Source organism: Ciconia boyciana, chromosome 22 (genome assembly GCF_034638445.1).
Source record: "Ciconia boyciana chromosome 22, ASM3463844v1, whole genome shotgun sequence".
Taxonomy (NCBI): domain Eukaryota; kingdom Metazoa; phylum Chordata; class Aves; order Ciconiiformes; family Ciconiidae; genus Ciconia; species Ciconia boyciana.
In genome coordinates, this window is record NC_132955.1 from 1208702 (window position 1) to 1225111 (window position 16410).

Here is a 16410-nt window from a genome sequence, read left to right on the forward strand (position 1 = left end):
CGAGCAGGGCAGGCAAACCGCCTCTCCCTTAAAAATCGGACCGGCCGCCGGCCCGCTGGAGGAGGGCGGGGGTGGTGTGTCGAAAGTGCGGAGCAGAGCGCGCAGGCGCCTTCCTCGCCGCCGCCCCGGCCTGGTGGGGAACAAAGGGAGCGCGGCCGGCGCCGGAGCGGGTGAGTCGGGGCTGGGGCGGCCATTCGGCCCGGCCCGGCAGCTGCGGGGCGGGCAGGCCCCGGGGTGCGCCGCGGCCCGGGGAGCAGCCTAGCTGGAGCGGGGTGAGGGGGCAGGCCCCGGCCCCCTCCCCGTTAGCGGCCGCTGGGGCGGAGGGGGGCTGCGGCCTCCACAGGCGGTCGCGGCGGGGCGAGGGGCTGCCGCGCACGGTCTCCAGAAGCCGGCTCGGAGCTGCGGCGGCCGCCGGGTCGGGGCGCGCGCTCCTCCGCGCGGGCGCACCGGCGTTTCCCGGCGTCGGGAGCGCGGTGCGCTCGGCCCCCGCCGTGCAGCACGGGGAGGGGGCTCGGTGAGGCTGGGGGTCTCCCCGATCGCAGGCATCGATTTCCTCGCGAAGGCGTGGGGGGAGCAGCGATGCCGGAGCTGCCCTTGCTGCAGGACCGCCGCCCCCGGGCGCGCTCCTGTTCAGGCTCCTCTTGAACTTCAGGAGCGGTCCCGAGTTGAGGAGTTTGTGGGAGTCCGGGGCGAAGCACGTTATTAATCAGGAATTTCAAAAGGAGATCCGGCTTCTGTTAGAACTTCGGTGGAGTTACTTGAAGAGAAAGGCCGAAAAAAATACTGCTTATAGCTCCTTTTCCGTATACGCCGACGGGCTTGTTGCTAAAAGGTTAAACACGCGAGAGCCCGTGGCCTGTGGTAGTGCTGCTGTCGGGTTCCGTGACTGGTTTTTTGTACCGTGTGAAGGAAATACTGTTTCATATGGTCACGTCTACATTCACACCAGTTTTCTGAAACAGTCAGTGTAAAATAGTGGGGTATATTCTTTTTATTTCTCAAGGGGAAAAAATATATGTACTTAAAACCTTTAATAGGAAGATTACAAACCTGGCTGTTATTTCACAGCTATTTAAGGCCAGATTCCTTGGAAAGTACATTCATTTTTCAAAGAGATAACACCTTAGTTTTTAGAAACTTTTTTGTCTTTATTTCAAAATTGGCAAACTTTTTGGTAACTACAATAATTGAAGTTTCAAAGATCTGGGGAAGCAAAGGCATAATATTTAATAGCATGATACTCTTTTGTCTTTCAGAAATACAAATATAATGTCAGGTGGCTGAAAATTTGCCTATCAAAATGTCAAGTAAGTTCAGATTTTTCTTCCTTTAACTTGATGAATTAAAGAACTGGTTCAGCAGAGCCTGTTTGTGAGATTCCTTGCATTAAAAGGAATGATGTGAGGTATAGTCATTTCTGACCACACTCTTGGCCTTAAATCTTGCTGTGGCTGATTTCTGGCATATTGTTTTCATAGAAAATCCAGATACCACAGCTTCTCCTAAATCCTGTTTCACTGCATTTTTGCTTAGTCTCTTTTTAATTGATATGCATATAAATGGAACTTCATATTCTTCAGTCTTAAACCCAAATAAAAGGCTAGCAATATAGCAGTGGTGTGATCTTAATTTTTTTCTTTCTTTTCTTTCTCTTCTGTTCTTTGCTTTACACTCTTCAGTGGCAAAATGCAAAGTCTTTGAGAGTAGGATTTCTGTCTTGTTTTTGTAAATAATTTTAAAATGTTTGTCACAGCAGATGCCTTATAAAGAATTCATTCAAATTTTCAAGAAAAAAAAAAATTGCTTACATTTATATTTTAACAGAAAGACCATCTTATGCCCCACCTCCTACCCCAGCTCCTGCAACCGTAAGTATAGTGATTTTTCTCATTAACACAGATCTGGTAATACAGCCTTGAATAACTTACCAGAGCAATAATTATGGAGTTGCGTCACCTTCCTGTATTGGAAACACAAAACTAGTTGCATTTCATTACTAATATGATATGCGTTGCTTAAATTAATCTCTCTTTTTTTTTTTTTAAGCAGTTTGTGAAAGAGAAGCTGAATAAAGTTGTTTCACCTTTAAGGCTAGATCCTGCAGATGCTTAATTTTCTGTAAGCAGTAGGTTGCAACAGTACACTGGAATATTTAAGAACAAACTGATATATTTAATTCTAAAACTTCCCACTCAACTTGTGCCCAAATCATGGGCAAACAGTGCATTTTTTCATGTTTCTGTTGTACCTAGCAGATTTTCGGTGGAGTGCAGGAGTATGCAAAATTCTCTTATATTGGGTCAGAATAATGAAGCACTCATGATGACAGTCTTATTCAAATTTCTTGAAATCACTGGTAGTTTGCAGTCTATGGCATAAGAAATATTTTACTTTCTAGTAAAATGGTATAGAATGACACCTAGGAAAACATGAACAGTAGCTTGGAATCCTGTCCAGTTGCATTCAGGCATGTATAAAAAGGTACTGAAATACCAGTATGCTGTGGTCAGGAAAGCGTTTGAAAGCAAATGCACCTCTTCTGTAGCATTTACATTTCTGAATAGCTTGCATTTCAGGAGTAATGTATTCACATGAGAAAACACAAATCTTTTGAACGGAAGAATGAGCAAAGATGCTATAATGAAATTTTTTTACCAAAGAAAATTCAAACACTCTTATCCAGTAGAGTGTCCCTGATCTCTGCATCTGGGATGAAAACTGCAGGATGGGATTTAGATGAAACGTGATCCTTCAAATTTATTGTGCCATACTTTACATTTAAAGAGGCTTGCAAATGATATAATGTATAAATATAAGTTATGTTCTTAAAAATTTATATAAATAAAACTTTATTTGCATAGTTTGTTCAGAGTTTTTATTTTGCACACAACTTAACAGATTTGTGCCAGTATTAGAAGGAACACGATGGCATCCACTCTTACAACTGGATTCCTGCATCGAGAGCTGTGCATATACATGTGTGGTTCCTTTGGGACGTAGCATGGATACAGATGTTGTTAAATGGTGTATATTGATACAGTATATTCTGTAGAAGGGTACATGAAACAAATTTCAAAACTGCAACTAGTGACCTGCATTACCTGTCTTTCAAGCATCTTCTGTATTATTTATATTTTATGTGGTCCTTGAGATGATGGTCTGTGCTCTCTTAATGCAAGTCATAAAGGAGAAGTAGCCAAATAACCTTGCTTGTTCTTCCACAGCCAGTTCCAGTTACTACAGTCAACAACATACCAGTAGTTCTCATAACTACAGTATTATAGCTGAAGTCACAATTCCCTGTGTAATGCAAGGTAGTTCCCTTGTAACATTTAAATCCTGTCTTGCAGAAATAAATAATTAAGCAGACAGAGATTACAGTTGTCATTGATTTTATTGAAGAGGTGTAGCTCAACATATTCAAAACCTGTTGTTATGGTAATACAGAAAACTATATGAAACGGGGTCTTAAGAAATAGTGAATGTGTATGTCATGATCACAGGCATACTAGATTGAGTAAATGTCAACTGCTGTGACTGAGTTTAAAAAGCTTGGCAATAAAATATATATTTGAAAGCTGACTGTTAAGGGCTAATTTTACTTTGTATTTGAATAGAAATAAACTGACTACGTACACTTGAAAACTTCACAAGTTAATGTAGTTTAGCTTGTAGGTTATTTTTGTTTAGTATCCGTATCTGTCATATGTTGGTTCTTGGAGTCCTGAATTTATTTGTAGAATTTTTGTAACTGTAATCTAGAATGGGTCCAGTCAGCAAATCACTTTAAAAGACTATTGGAATATGTGTTTCTCATTGGGGCCAAAGTGCTCCTAAAGAGTGGGGCACTGTGCGGATGACATCTAGAAGTCTAGAAGCACTACAGGGTATCATGAATCCTAATGGAATGATAAGGCCACCACAGTCAGGACCTGATCACAATTACTATGAAATAGTTGATCCATTTTTTTCTGCAAAATTTGGTTGGGAAGTGGGGGATAATGCAAAAAGGCAGGAGAGAGATTTATGTGAGATGGGGAATACAGTGAACCTTCTGACGCTTGATTGTATGTAGATGATAGGTAAGAAGGGATTGTAAAGAAATTAGATTCTTCTCTACGTTACTGAGGTGAGAACAAATTGATCCACTTTCAAGAATGAATGAAGATGTGTTGATTAACTTCTGAAATTGTCTTGGATTCAGTGATCTGTTAAGACTAGTTTGTAGTTTCTAACCTGTAGATTTTATTGCAGTGGTTCCTCAACTCTGTCAGTCTGCAGCCTACCTCATAACAGAAGGATATCTCTCTGAATTGTCTTCTCTCCCAGCTTTCTAATCACAATTCCCCAAAATACTTAACATTTGCAAACCACCAGGAAAGTCTTCAGATACTGGTAGTGGTGCACAGATGGTGCCTGGAGAGATTTTTTTTCTTTTCCTGTTTATTGACAGTATAATATTTGTTGGAAAGGCAGAAGGATGGGAAGAAGAGCAGACAGGGATTTTCACTGGTATAGTAAATGTTGATACTGGGGATTTCTGCCCAATTTACTGTGTGCTGTGTTGCCTTGTAAGCTTAACCCTTTGGATATGAGTCTTTCTGAATTACTTGGTGGCTTATGTTGGAAAATGTTATTACCCATGAGCTGGATTTATAGAATACTTGTTTAAATGAGTTACACACTTAATGGAAATAAAATCACCAACTTCAGACAGAAATTTGTAGTGACACATTTGCTTAAAAATCCTGTTTCCTTAATAGGTTTATACTGGAGTAAGTTTTGTGTGTTGAGAAGATATCAACTGCTACACCTCATTTGCTTGTTTAAATTCTGGTTGCTTTTGCATGCCATATGCAGTTCATTTTCATTTCTGTGTTTTCCTCGTTTGAGCTCATTTCTCATTCGTGTTTTTGTCTCATTTGTTTCCATCAGCAAATGCCCAGCACACCAGGGTTTGTGGGATACAATCCATACAGCCATCTGGCCTACAACAACTACAGGCTGGGAGGGAACCCGGGCACCAACAGCCGGGTCACGGTAGGAGAATCAACTATTACATCATCCAGCAAACAACAGGAATTGACCAGAAATGGCTTTAGAGTTAGGTTCTTCTGAATCTTGGCTGCTGCCGCTTCTTTATAAAAACAAAAAATTACTTCTGATTCTTATTCCCCACCCCTACCCCTTCCCTCTCACTCTGAAACCTTTTGCAGGAAAATGGACTTCTACTCAGCAGAGAAAAAAAATGTGGTAATCGTGTATGATACAGAACTCCAAAAAGACAGACTTTGTGGTCTTCAGTGACCACTGCATGCTGAGGGAAAAGTTCTATAGCGTGGGTACAAATTCTTGGAGGGAGGGAACTGCTCGTTTTATTGAGGTTTATTAGCACAAAAATAAGGAAGAACATTTTGCAAACTGGAGAGCGTTGATAGTGCTTGCATCATACTATTAAGCCATGCAAGAGAGGCAAGCCTTTATTTTTCTTTCCAGTCTTAGTCTGGTAATAACTGCAAAGTCCCAAGTTCAGAAATTATTTTTTCAACAAAAGTGTGATGATAATAAAATAGAGTCCTTTCAGATCTTATGTACTCTGTCCGTGTGTGGAAAATGGATGTTACATTCATTTTTCATGGAGTAAACAAAGTGAGATGGAGTCAAGTGATGAGAGAGGTGATAGCTTCTTTCAAATACAGATGAAGTCCTGAGCACTGGATGTAGTTAGGAAACAAAAATAGACTGTGGAGGTGTAACATTTTCATAACGAACACAACAGAGTAAATCCCTGATTTTTTTTTTTTAAGGTTTCTGTAATTCTTATAACTTTACATTTTTCATGTAAAACTTTATCTCAAAACATCTGATTAGTTTGGAACGTGATATAAAGATTTCTTAAGGAACAAATGACATGGTGCTTTTAATGAAGTGTATTTTTTTATGCCTCTCTTATATAAGCCTTCTTTCAGACTTCATATATGAAGTTAATCTGGTTTGTTAAAACATTTACAGAAAAGACCTTCCCCATACAAGCTGGAACTTGACTGAACGTACTGTCTGAACATATACTTTTTTCCTTATACAAGAATAAGTTAGATTTTGTCTGAGAACTTTCATTGTTTCTGTATGTCATAAGCATATACAGCCTTCTCTGCCATGCATATATCAATATATGTATGGTGTCTTTAAATTCCTGTTAATTTAAAAGCATTAAACAATTTCCGTTAATGTTTTTCAAATCCATCTGTATGTGTATATATGTATACATTTTGGTAATGCATATACCTCATGTACATTATTTATATCTATACACAATTCTGTATGCATTGTTTCATAGAGCTCCATAAATTAAGCAAAACAAAAAACACCAAGACGAAAAATTTGAAAGCTGAATACTGAACGTGAGCCTTCTTGGCCAAATCCAAGTATTTGCTTATCTATGGCCGTAGTCCTGAAAAATCTTGAAACTGCTTTATATTTCCATGAAAATGCTCCCACTTAATATAGTAGAACTCCTCGCATGTGTAAGTGCTTGAAGAGTGGAGGTTTTCAGAACCTGCAGCTGGCAGGGACTGCACTATTGTTATACGATCTTATATAATAATGTTACTGCGCTATTTTAGGAGAGAACCCAGTCAGGTGTTTTGTCGACTGAGGGGACCAGAGGGGATGCAGCACCTTTCAGTCAGCAACAGTTAGTGCTCAGTGACCTTTTGTTTAGCGCGAGCAATGTGCTTGACATTGTACAAACCTAAAGGAAGATAAGAGCACAGAAGGATATTCTAGGCTAATTGGGACAATTAAGTACAGCTTGGATAGAAATAATGCCCACATTGACAGATCAGTTGCGTAGGGTTGTTTTCTTTTTACAATGAGTAGTTTAATTGGCTACAAATTACCACTGACATATTTTGCAGACATAAATTGCTAAAATGATTTGAAAATGAAAATATGTCTCTAACTTCATAATCTTAAACTTTCTCTTTACCTTTTTTCACCTGTACAGTAGCCACAGTAAATTTGTCAAAACAGGTACAATAAATTGCTCATCAGAAGTGAGAAAAGCAACCGGCTGGGACTGGTGTTTCCATGTAAATGCCTAAGCTGTGTGTTCAGTTTTAAGAATACGGAGCCCTTTTGAAGATTTATCTAGTTACTAGTCTGTAAACTTACAGACAAAAGGACAAACTTAAATTGGAAAAGTATTACTGTGAGGACCAGCTGTAGTTAGTACCTGTTCACAGTTTGGCTAATTTTTTTGCTGATGTTGCTTGTTTCTCTTGGCGGGGAGGCTGTAGCGGGGTGTAGTTTGTTTGTGGTAACTGCACAAGAATGAGTGTTTTCCAAAACTAGTGTATATGGAAACTGTCCAGCGATCACATTAACAAATGGATTTATTCGGTTCTTTTATAGGCTTCCTCTGGTATTACCATTCCAAAGCCCCCCAAACCCCCAGACAAGCCCCTGATGCCCTACATGAGGTACAGCCGGAAGGTGGGTATACGGTGTCAAACAAGTAATAATAAAAGTTAGTGTTTGTATGTGCTAACAATTAATTGCTATTATCTTAGTTTCAGCTTCTAAACTTTTACTTCTAACAGCCTGCACATTCTTTTAAGGGAATTGTAAAGTACAGATGCATTGCCCTTCAGAATAAAGGCAGCAGTAGTCTGTTCATACAGTTGCCAATTTCTGGGGGGAAAAGTTTTCTCTAAAATGATAATTACTACCACTGTCTCTGCTGACAAGGATCCACCCTGCCACATTGAGAAGTGCCTGTGACTTACTGACAGAACTTTTTTATATAAAGGAAGTATTCCTTGCGGTATACTGGGCTTGGTACAGAGCTGTAGCTGGACTGAAGAGTAGCAATGAGTGGACTTTGCATGTTCTCCTTCACCAACCTAGCCTGTGGCAACGTTTACTTCGCTATTCTGTGAACTGTTTGACAGAAAGTAGGAGAGAGACTCTTGTGGAGTCTGAAATCTGATGGGGCATGGGGAGGGCATGTCAGCCTGTCTGAAGCGGGTGAGCCAGAAGGAAATTCTTCCACTTCTGGTAAAGTATCTTTACCAGCATGTCTGTCTTAGGCAAAAAACCATCAACAAAAAAAAAAAGTCAAGTGGCGCAGCAAGAAATAACACTGGCAGCTCTCATTTTTTTTTTTTTTCCCTATAAAGTTAGAAACTTTTTTGGTGGAGTCAGAACTTGTTGGAACTCAAATTGATCAGCAAGACTGAAAAATATTTTGAAATGTTACATTCTGATCTGAAAAGCTCAGTGCTCTTTATCATAATCTACTGCTGGATGTGTTTACTCAGTAGCATTTTTTTTCCCAGAGATGCAGCGATGTGCATTTAAGAAGAGAATTAAGAGGGTTAAAGGCAATATTCTCATGAAACCAAAGCCATTTCAGCAATTGCCTGTTTCAGTAGATGGCTTCCTACTGACTTCCTGCCCCAGAAAATAATCGAGATAGTTTAGCCAGACTCATTCCTAACTTAGTCCTGTTTTTCATGGTGATTCCAGAAAGAACACTGAGATGACAATATAAAATGTTTAATTTGGAAGTATTTAGATATCATTAGTAAAGCTCCAGCTGTTTCTGTTAAGGTCTGGGACCAAGTGAAGGCGTCCAATCCTGATTTGAAGTTATGGGAAATTGGCAAGATTATTGGAGGAATGTGGCGAGATCTCACTGATGAAGAGAAGCAAGAGTATTTGAATGAATATGAAGCTGAAAAGGTAAATGGAAGAAATCTGGGATGTTTATTACAGCTGATTCTTCTAGGAACTGGTCTGAGAAGAAAAATTCATCTTACCCATGCAGTGGTGTATAAGGCATTCACGAGACCCCTGTATGTAACTTAAATGGAAGTATGTCCTGACACGTCTTTTAGATTTTTTTTAAATAGCTGTACATCAACTGTGACTGGTCAGTTTTTAGACCTAATTCAAAATGAAGTATTTATAATTGAGTGTCGATTTTAACTCTTTAATGAATGGATTTGATTGTACAACATCAGTATTGAAAAGATTGTCTCAACACCAAAATCCTCTTTCAAAACTGGTGCTCTGCAACTACTGCTATTGTCATGAACGTGTTCATAAAAGACTTCCAGTCACGTAGGGTTTGGTTTTCATGGTGTAATCTGGTGTAACTCCACGCTATGGCATAGTGTTTTGTTTCATAATAGAAAAATGCTACCACTTTTAGGGTTTTCTTGTGGTTTTGTTTTGTTTTTATTGATCTTCATGACAAAAGACGACAGCTACCTTGTGTCTAGGTTGGTAAGTGTTGAGGACCTTTACAAGACTGTTATTGTGATCTTAAAGGTACAAAGGGAAAATTGTCCAGCCGCTGTGTTGTGCTTAAACCTGGTAGGCATCTGAGGCTGTGTATAACCTGGTCAAACCTGAGCTGTTTTATTCCAAGTCAATAGAGAAGTACTTCAAAGCTGGATGCTCTTAGTTGAAAAAAAAAAAAAAAATCAAGGAATTCTATTTTTTAACTTGGTAATGATGTTTAGATTGTAAGCTCCTTGGGGCAGGGGCCACCTTGTTTATATTTTTACAGTGCCTAGGTAGAAGGATTCCAGTCCTAATTATAAAGAAAACAAGACATTTAGGTACTTTTAACAGTATTGTAGATTATATCTCATTTTTCATTGGAAATAATCTCAAATCACTGTACAAAATCTAGACTTGGCAAATTTTAAATGTGAGGTTAAAGAAAGCAAATCGAAGGGGGAAATACTTCAAAGAAGGTGAAAATAGTGATGCAGTCCTGCTACCAGGAGGAGACAGTAGTCTGGCTGCAGCATTCTGTATCATCCCAGTGCAGGGATGGATCAAAGAATGGAAAAATTGTAAGTTATTTTGAAAACTGGTTCATGACATACCGGAATAAGGAAAGAGAAGAAATCAGAATCAAAGATCTAGTTAGAACTCCAGAGAATTATTGAGAATATTTTAAGTTAACTCATTTTCTTTTATCAGCATTCATCTGATCATAAATGCCTTGTTCTGAGGTGTTTGATTTTTTTAAATCTCAAAAAACAAAGTTATCACAAGACTTCTCAGGTATTACAACTGAAATGTACCTAAAAGCCCAGCTAGTGGTTTTAAAACATGAATGACTATGGAAGAAGTTCTAATTTGTAAAAAGAAAGACTGAGAGAATATGGTCATTTGTGTATCAGCCAGATGATTCAAAATAGCTTTGTCCGTATAACTACAGTTGGAGTTATACAGACTACAGTTATGTCAAGTCTGCAATCGTCCAATGGTGCAATCAAACAATATTGGTCACATTTCAGATAGAGTACAATGAGTCCATGAAGGCCTACCATAACTCTCCTGCATACCTTGCCTACATCAACGCAAAAAGTCGTGCTGAGGCTGCGTTAGAAGAAGAAAGCCGACAAAGGCAGTCACGCATGGAGAAGGGTGAACCTTACATGAGTATACAACCAGCAGAAGATCCAGATGGTAAGCAGAAAGGAATTTGTATGCACATCCAGTGAGACAGTCTCATTACAGGACCAACAGTATAGAGGAATGGACGCCAGATACAGAAAACTACCAGTGTACAACTTTCACAATGCTTAACGTGACTTCCCTTCTATTTTGGTACCTTTAACACTGATTTTCATGATCACTTTTTATTTCATACAGCTAACAGCTGACTTTGTCTTGTTTCCAAAAACTAAGGTGGCAAGCCAGTGGCAAAAGTTCCTCCAACCCTTAATTATGTGTGAAGTAGCGCTTACAGTTCAAAACAAATATGTCTGCTTAAAGCTCTGAAATGGCTTTAACATATGCATTACAAAAGGCTTAGATACCTGATTTAATCCAGCTTGAATGGAGTTCTGTGCTTTATTACCAGAAGCACATAATTCTGATGGGCAGAGTTCTGGTACGATTAAGAGCACCTGAACTTTGAATGTGTTCAACAACTGTCATTTGAGATTGTTAGAAAATGTTACCCTTGGTGTTGACAAGTTGATGAGAAAATTCTGAAAGTTTATTTGACTGCAAGGAAATGCACCCCACCCAGTGGGAAAACTCAGACTCGCACACCTAATGTCTACTTTTAAATTCATGACCAAATACTTGTTGAAACCTGAGGGTGAAAAATGTACTCCATCAGTTACACCCTTTTTTTCCTTCCCCCTTGTAAAAGCACACCCTTGAAATAAATCTCATGACAAACAGTGCTTTCCCCAGTGTGTGGTAACTGCAAAATTTATGTAAATACATTTAGTGTTCTGGTAGCTGGCATTTTGGGACTTCAAAGTCTGTTCTGTGCCACTTGGGCCAAGTGAACTCGGGCAGAACCAGCTGCGCTCGGCCCTGAGTTGCATCTGCTTACACCTGGGACAAACAGCACGTTATTTTCTGCGAGAGAAATGTTGCTTTTGTCTGATCCTGCATATCGCTAGGATCAAGAACTTTTAGCGTAAAAGGAATCTTACCAAGAGGACAAAGGCCCAGCTTTAAGGAGACCGATTTGCTTAGTACTTTGTCTCTTGCAAATCTACAGTCTTCCCACTATTGTTCTCTTTTCACTTCATTTAATCAGATACCTCAATGAGAAACGGAACATAACACTTTGAAATAAAGCAGATAACCTCTTTAATGAAAGTTTCTATCATCTTTGGTAGTATTTGCTGGCATGATACGTTAGGATTCTCTTTAAGATTTCTGTGAATAGTTGGAGAGTAATCTCCATTAGGAAAACTTGACGTAAAATAAATTAAACTTCTGGACTTTTCTACATGACATCATTCTAGAAGATAATTCATGCTTGTTGCTTAACATTTTAATACTCAACTAAATATGAATTATACTCACAGAGGTTTCTTCTAAGTTTGTTTCCTCACCAATACTTAATGCTATTTAATTACTGTGCTTTAAATTCGAATTAGTTTGACTTGAATTTTTTTGAGTCTTTTTTGTAGATAGGTTCTTGATACCAAAACTGCAGACTGTGGTTCGATTTTTATGTTGAAAGGCTTTGCCTGCTTTCCTTGAAGTACAGAAAGTATTCTATGGGCTGGAAGCTTTTGAGTGCTGCTAGATATAGGAAAACATGTTATTTTGTTCTGCTTTGTAGCATCAAACTAAATCTTACTTTTAAAATTAGTACCCAGTACAATCCATAATGCTGTAGTTCATGTTAAATTCTGTAACTAGATTAAAATTGTCAAAGTTCAGTATCTTGCCGTGAATTGGAAGCTCTTTTAATTTGGTCAGAGAGAATATTCTTCGATCTTTGTAGTTCATCCTCTAGATGCTTGTCAGACAAGACAGTTTAGTTCCTGTTGGGCTTCCTTTAATTTCTTTTCTCTGCAAGAAGCTTACAAGGAGACCAGCGCTTGACCCATGTGCTTGTGTACTTTTTCTCCTGAAGTGGTTTGTTTTGTGGTTTGTTTTTTTTTTTTTGCAGTAACTGTTCTTTAGAGAACTGCATTTGCTAAAAAAAAAAAAAGGCATACTCTTATTACTATGAATTTTCAGCGATGAGTGAACATGTATCACTGCTTCATGCTTTCATTCCTCAGTGTTTCAAAAAATGTCTTTTTGATCTGTGCTACAAAGCTTATTTATACAGAAGTCACTCTCCTGTTGGTATTTTGCACTGGATATTGTTCTGGTAACATGATTAATCAGGAATGCAGTTTTTTTAATTTGGTGTATTAATAGTCCCTCTTACTCTGGAAACGTGGAAAGCAACACAGTACATAACTAGGTCAATCCAAATTTCAGACATGTGGGAAATGCATGTAAAATCATAGCTGTTACAGCTGTGCCAGGGTAATGGTGTTCTATCCTCATATTGTCTTTTTTTCTGATTACCTGATGTTCTATATTTGTTAGTATGAACTTTGTGACATGACAGCAACTGGTGTTCGGGGTTTTATTTTGGTTTTAATTAGTGGTAATGTGGGTACAGTGTCGTTGGACTTGGTCCTCATTTTGTGGAATTAAAGCAGTTGCACTTAAAACTCTTGTTTCAGATTACGACGATGGATTTTCTATGAAGCACACAGCCACAGCTCGTTTCCAAAGAAACCATCGTCTCATCAGTGAGATACTGAGTGAAAGTGTGGTGCCCGATGTCCGCTCTGTTGTCACTACAGCTAGAATGCAAGTTCTTAAACGCCAGGTTCAATCTTTAATGGTTCATCAGGTAAAGATAAATGATACGAAGGCAGCTAAAACATAATGGTGTTGGGCTGTACTCCAAGTCTTGGATCATTTGATCATCTACATGACTATTCTTGTTGGGTGTCAATGTTCTGTACGCTTGAATAGCTAATATATGGGTTTTCTTGGGAGTTGCAAGATGTGAGACTTCACCTTCTGTGCTGTTTTGTTATTGAGAATCATGTTAAACTGAATTTTGTTCTTTAGGATATCTTAAGTATTAATTCCATAGTTCTTCATTATTATACATAACCCTTCTGTATGTAGTGTAAGTCTTCTGTTTAATAGGTGCAGGTAGAGTTGTGACTTTCGGGTAGCTTATGACTCATAATCTTGTTTGTAACGATTCTTTATTACAGTAAATCGTCCCTATTGTGACATTTTTCATTGGAAGTTAAATGTGTACAAGGAAATCTAGCGAGGTCGCACTTGCACGTTTCACCCAGCTTTGACTGGGCACATGCCTGTATGTAACAAGCGTGTTAACAAAAGAACCCTGTCAGTGTACGTGCAGGTGAAGAAACCTGAGAGACCAGAATGAGATAGAGATTTGTTGCCTTTTTTTAATTAACAAAAGAAGATTGGGGGGGTGGAGGGGAGTGGTATCCCTTCTTTCTTTTGAATTGTGGTCTTTCTGCATTAGAGAATGTAATCGATGTGTATATATCTATGGGTGTGTAACATTAAAGAAAATGCGTAGATTTTATGCTGGAAGATTCGCCTTGAGTACACACTGGTTTTCATTTATAATATGCCTAGCCGATCCTGAATTACTGTGTAGATACATTTACTGTTCATACTTTTCAGTATGAACTTCTTAGCTATTGGGTATTAGACCAAGGAAGGCATAAGGATCTTTATATATTCTATGGGTATATTTTAAAATATTGGTCTAAATATTTTTCTGTGTAGCTGTAAACTTTGTCCAGTTCTTCAGATGACTGCATAGTAAGGTTCTTGCCATTTGTTTAATTTCCAGCGTAAACTAGAAGCTGAGCTTCTGCAAATTGAAGAGCGTCACCAGGAAAAGAAGAGGAAGTTTTTGGAAAGCACAGAATCCTTTAACAACGAGCTTAAAAGGGTACAACTCTCACTTTTCTCCACTTTGAGGAATCTGCTAGTTACCCATTTGTACAAATGCTCTACCCACTTTTGTTTAGTTCTGTATTCAGTGATGTATAATTACACAACTGATGGCTGCAGTGGCCTAGTGTGTGGGTGTTAGAAGGCACGCGGTGTCTGTATTATTTCATGCTCCTTCAGTGACCTTTAGTGGTGACATTCAGCCAGTACAGTTTAAAAGTGCCTTCAGGCTTGACTGGTTGAGTTCACTAGAGCGCAGCTCAAGGCAGGTGGCCTAAAGCCACTACAGGGAACATACTGCTCTGTCCTTGGCTGTGTTCAAGTAACAAGGTTTAGGTTGTTTATTTATCCCTCTTTTTTTGTTAGTATGCTTGTATTCCCTCCCTAGTTACTGAAGCTTTTGAATATAAACTTTGTCAAGTCAAAAGAATTATGCTGCATGTAGACATACGGAACTCATAATTGGTTTTATTGATTTTTTTTGTTTTTCAGTGTAACTGGGGTAGTAAAAGAGCTTTTTTTCTTTTTAATTGCTAGTTATGCAGTTTGAAGGTGGAAGTGGACATGGAAAAAATTGCAGCTGAAATTGCTCAAGCTGAGGAACAGGCTCGCAAGAGGCAGGAAGAAAGGGAAAAAGAAGCAGCTGAGCAAGCCGAACACAGTCAGAATAACATAGCAGCTGAGGAAGAACAGGCAGCTAACAAGATAGAGGAGAAGAAAGAAGAGGAGAGTGCTCCAATGGAGACAGGTAACTGCATTTGAAGACCAGCGTCAGAATCCTCGAAGAATCAGCATTAAAGTAGAGGCTGTAGAGGCTCAGCTTAGCCAGGAGGAGTGCCCTGTATTTTTGCTGTTAGTAGGAAGAAAGGCTCAAGAACAACATTCAGAGTAGTTAACTTCATCCTGGGGAACACACGTGTTTGCTTTCTTCTCATTAAATTGCCCCTTTTAAAAAGGGGAGAGGATAAGATACCACAAAGCCGTGTATAATGCTGTGTGTGTAACGTACCCAAGGGGAAAAAATGCTCTCTAAACCGAACTCGCCTTCTAGGCATCAGTTAGCTAGGAGCACTGAGAGTGTTTCCTTGTCCCAGTGTCAGCGTCTAGCAAGGGTGACAGAACAGCACTCCTTTCCGTGCTGCTCTTACAAGCTGATTTGCAGGCTTTTTTGTATTCTGTACAGCACCATTAGAAAATATTACTGTATTTAGGAGGCTCAGTGGCTGATCTCTCAGCGAGTCGTTGCCATAACAGCATGAGCGTAAGGGAAAGGGGACCAAGGAGTTTGAGTTCTAGTGCTTCTGGTTTAACAAGGCACATTGCTTTCTGGTGGCTAGACTTCTGAGGTCGGGCAGCTGCAGGCGACTTTCAGGATGCCATGTGGCAGGACCATGCACATCCTAAGCACTGAGAGGTCTTTCAGAGCTGTGCCTGTTGCTGCACATTCTAAGTGACAGAAATAACTGCTATGGAATACTCAGATTTATTACAGATTGTGTTTCTTCCTAATTCTAATTGCACAACCTAAATAAATGTATTGGCGTGTAAGTGACCCTGAGAAATCTCTTATTACAGAAGAGCCTCACCCAGAAGAGAGCACAGAAAACCAGCAGAATGGTGAAGAAGGAACATCTACCCCAGATGATAAGGAGAGTGGCCAAGAAGGGGTTGATAGCACTGCAGAGGAGGGAACCAGTGACAGCAACACTGGTTCAGAGAGCAATAGTGCAACAGTTGAAGAGCCTCCTGCAGACCCTATCACTGAGGATAGCGAGAAGAAAGAATAAATATTGACTCATTTCGTGTGTCTCTTTTTAATGAAGTACTGTTTTGATTTCAAAATGTGCTACATGGCTTCTGTATCTTCCTTGCCTGTATCACTTGTCTCCAAAGGATACTGGGTTTTAATAACATGTCAGGTTATCAGCATAGCGACTTACAGGGGCCTTTAGAGGCAAAGGATATCTTACACCAGAAAACCGCATGTGTCTGAACACAGCTGTACAATATGGAGAGATACTATTGCTTGGGATTTCTTCCCTAGAAAGATAGCATTGGTTTTGGTTTTTATAATAGAAATCACAAGTTCTAGTTACATGACCACAGTGAAAATGT

General features: G+C 39.4%; 1 protein-coding gene across 2 annotated transcripts; it reads left to right on the forward strand.

The window, feature by feature from the left end:
• The first annotated feature begins 25 nt into the window (after positions 1–25).
• SMARCE1 (SWI/SNF related BAF chromatin remodeling complex subunit E1) lies at positions 26–16144 on the forward strand. Of its 2 annotated transcripts, none has more exons than XM_072886055.1 (11): positions 26–170; positions 1257–1307; positions 1825–1868; positions 4936–5103; positions 7414–7494; positions 8614–8745; positions 10320–10491; positions 13023–13195; positions 14192–14293; positions 14833–15043; positions 15871–16144. In XM_072886055.1, exons 2-11 carry the CDS (start codon positions 1301–1303, stop codon positions 16080–16082), a joined length of 1302 nt encoding a protein of 433 aa, XP_072742156.1. In that variant the 5' UTR covers positions 26–170; positions 1257–1300; the 3' UTR covers positions 16083–16144. The 2 variants fall into 2 exon arrangements, with proteins under 2 accessions (XP_072742156.1, XP_072742157.1); XM_072886056.1 differs by having other exon boundaries at positions 4936–5040.
• The last annotated feature ends 266 nt before the right edge of the window (positions 16145–16410 follow it).

Coding starts and splice junctions, on each gene's coding strand:
- SMARCE1 (XM_072886055.1), top strand. Junction 7,495..8,613: donor ACATGAGGTACAGCCGGAAG/GTGGGTATACGG, acceptor GTTTCTGTTAAG/GTCTGGGACCAAGTGAAGGC. Junction 14,294..14,832: donor TTAACAACGAGCTTAAAAGG/GTACAACTCTCA, acceptor TTTAATTGCTAG/TTATGCAGTTTGAAGGTGGA.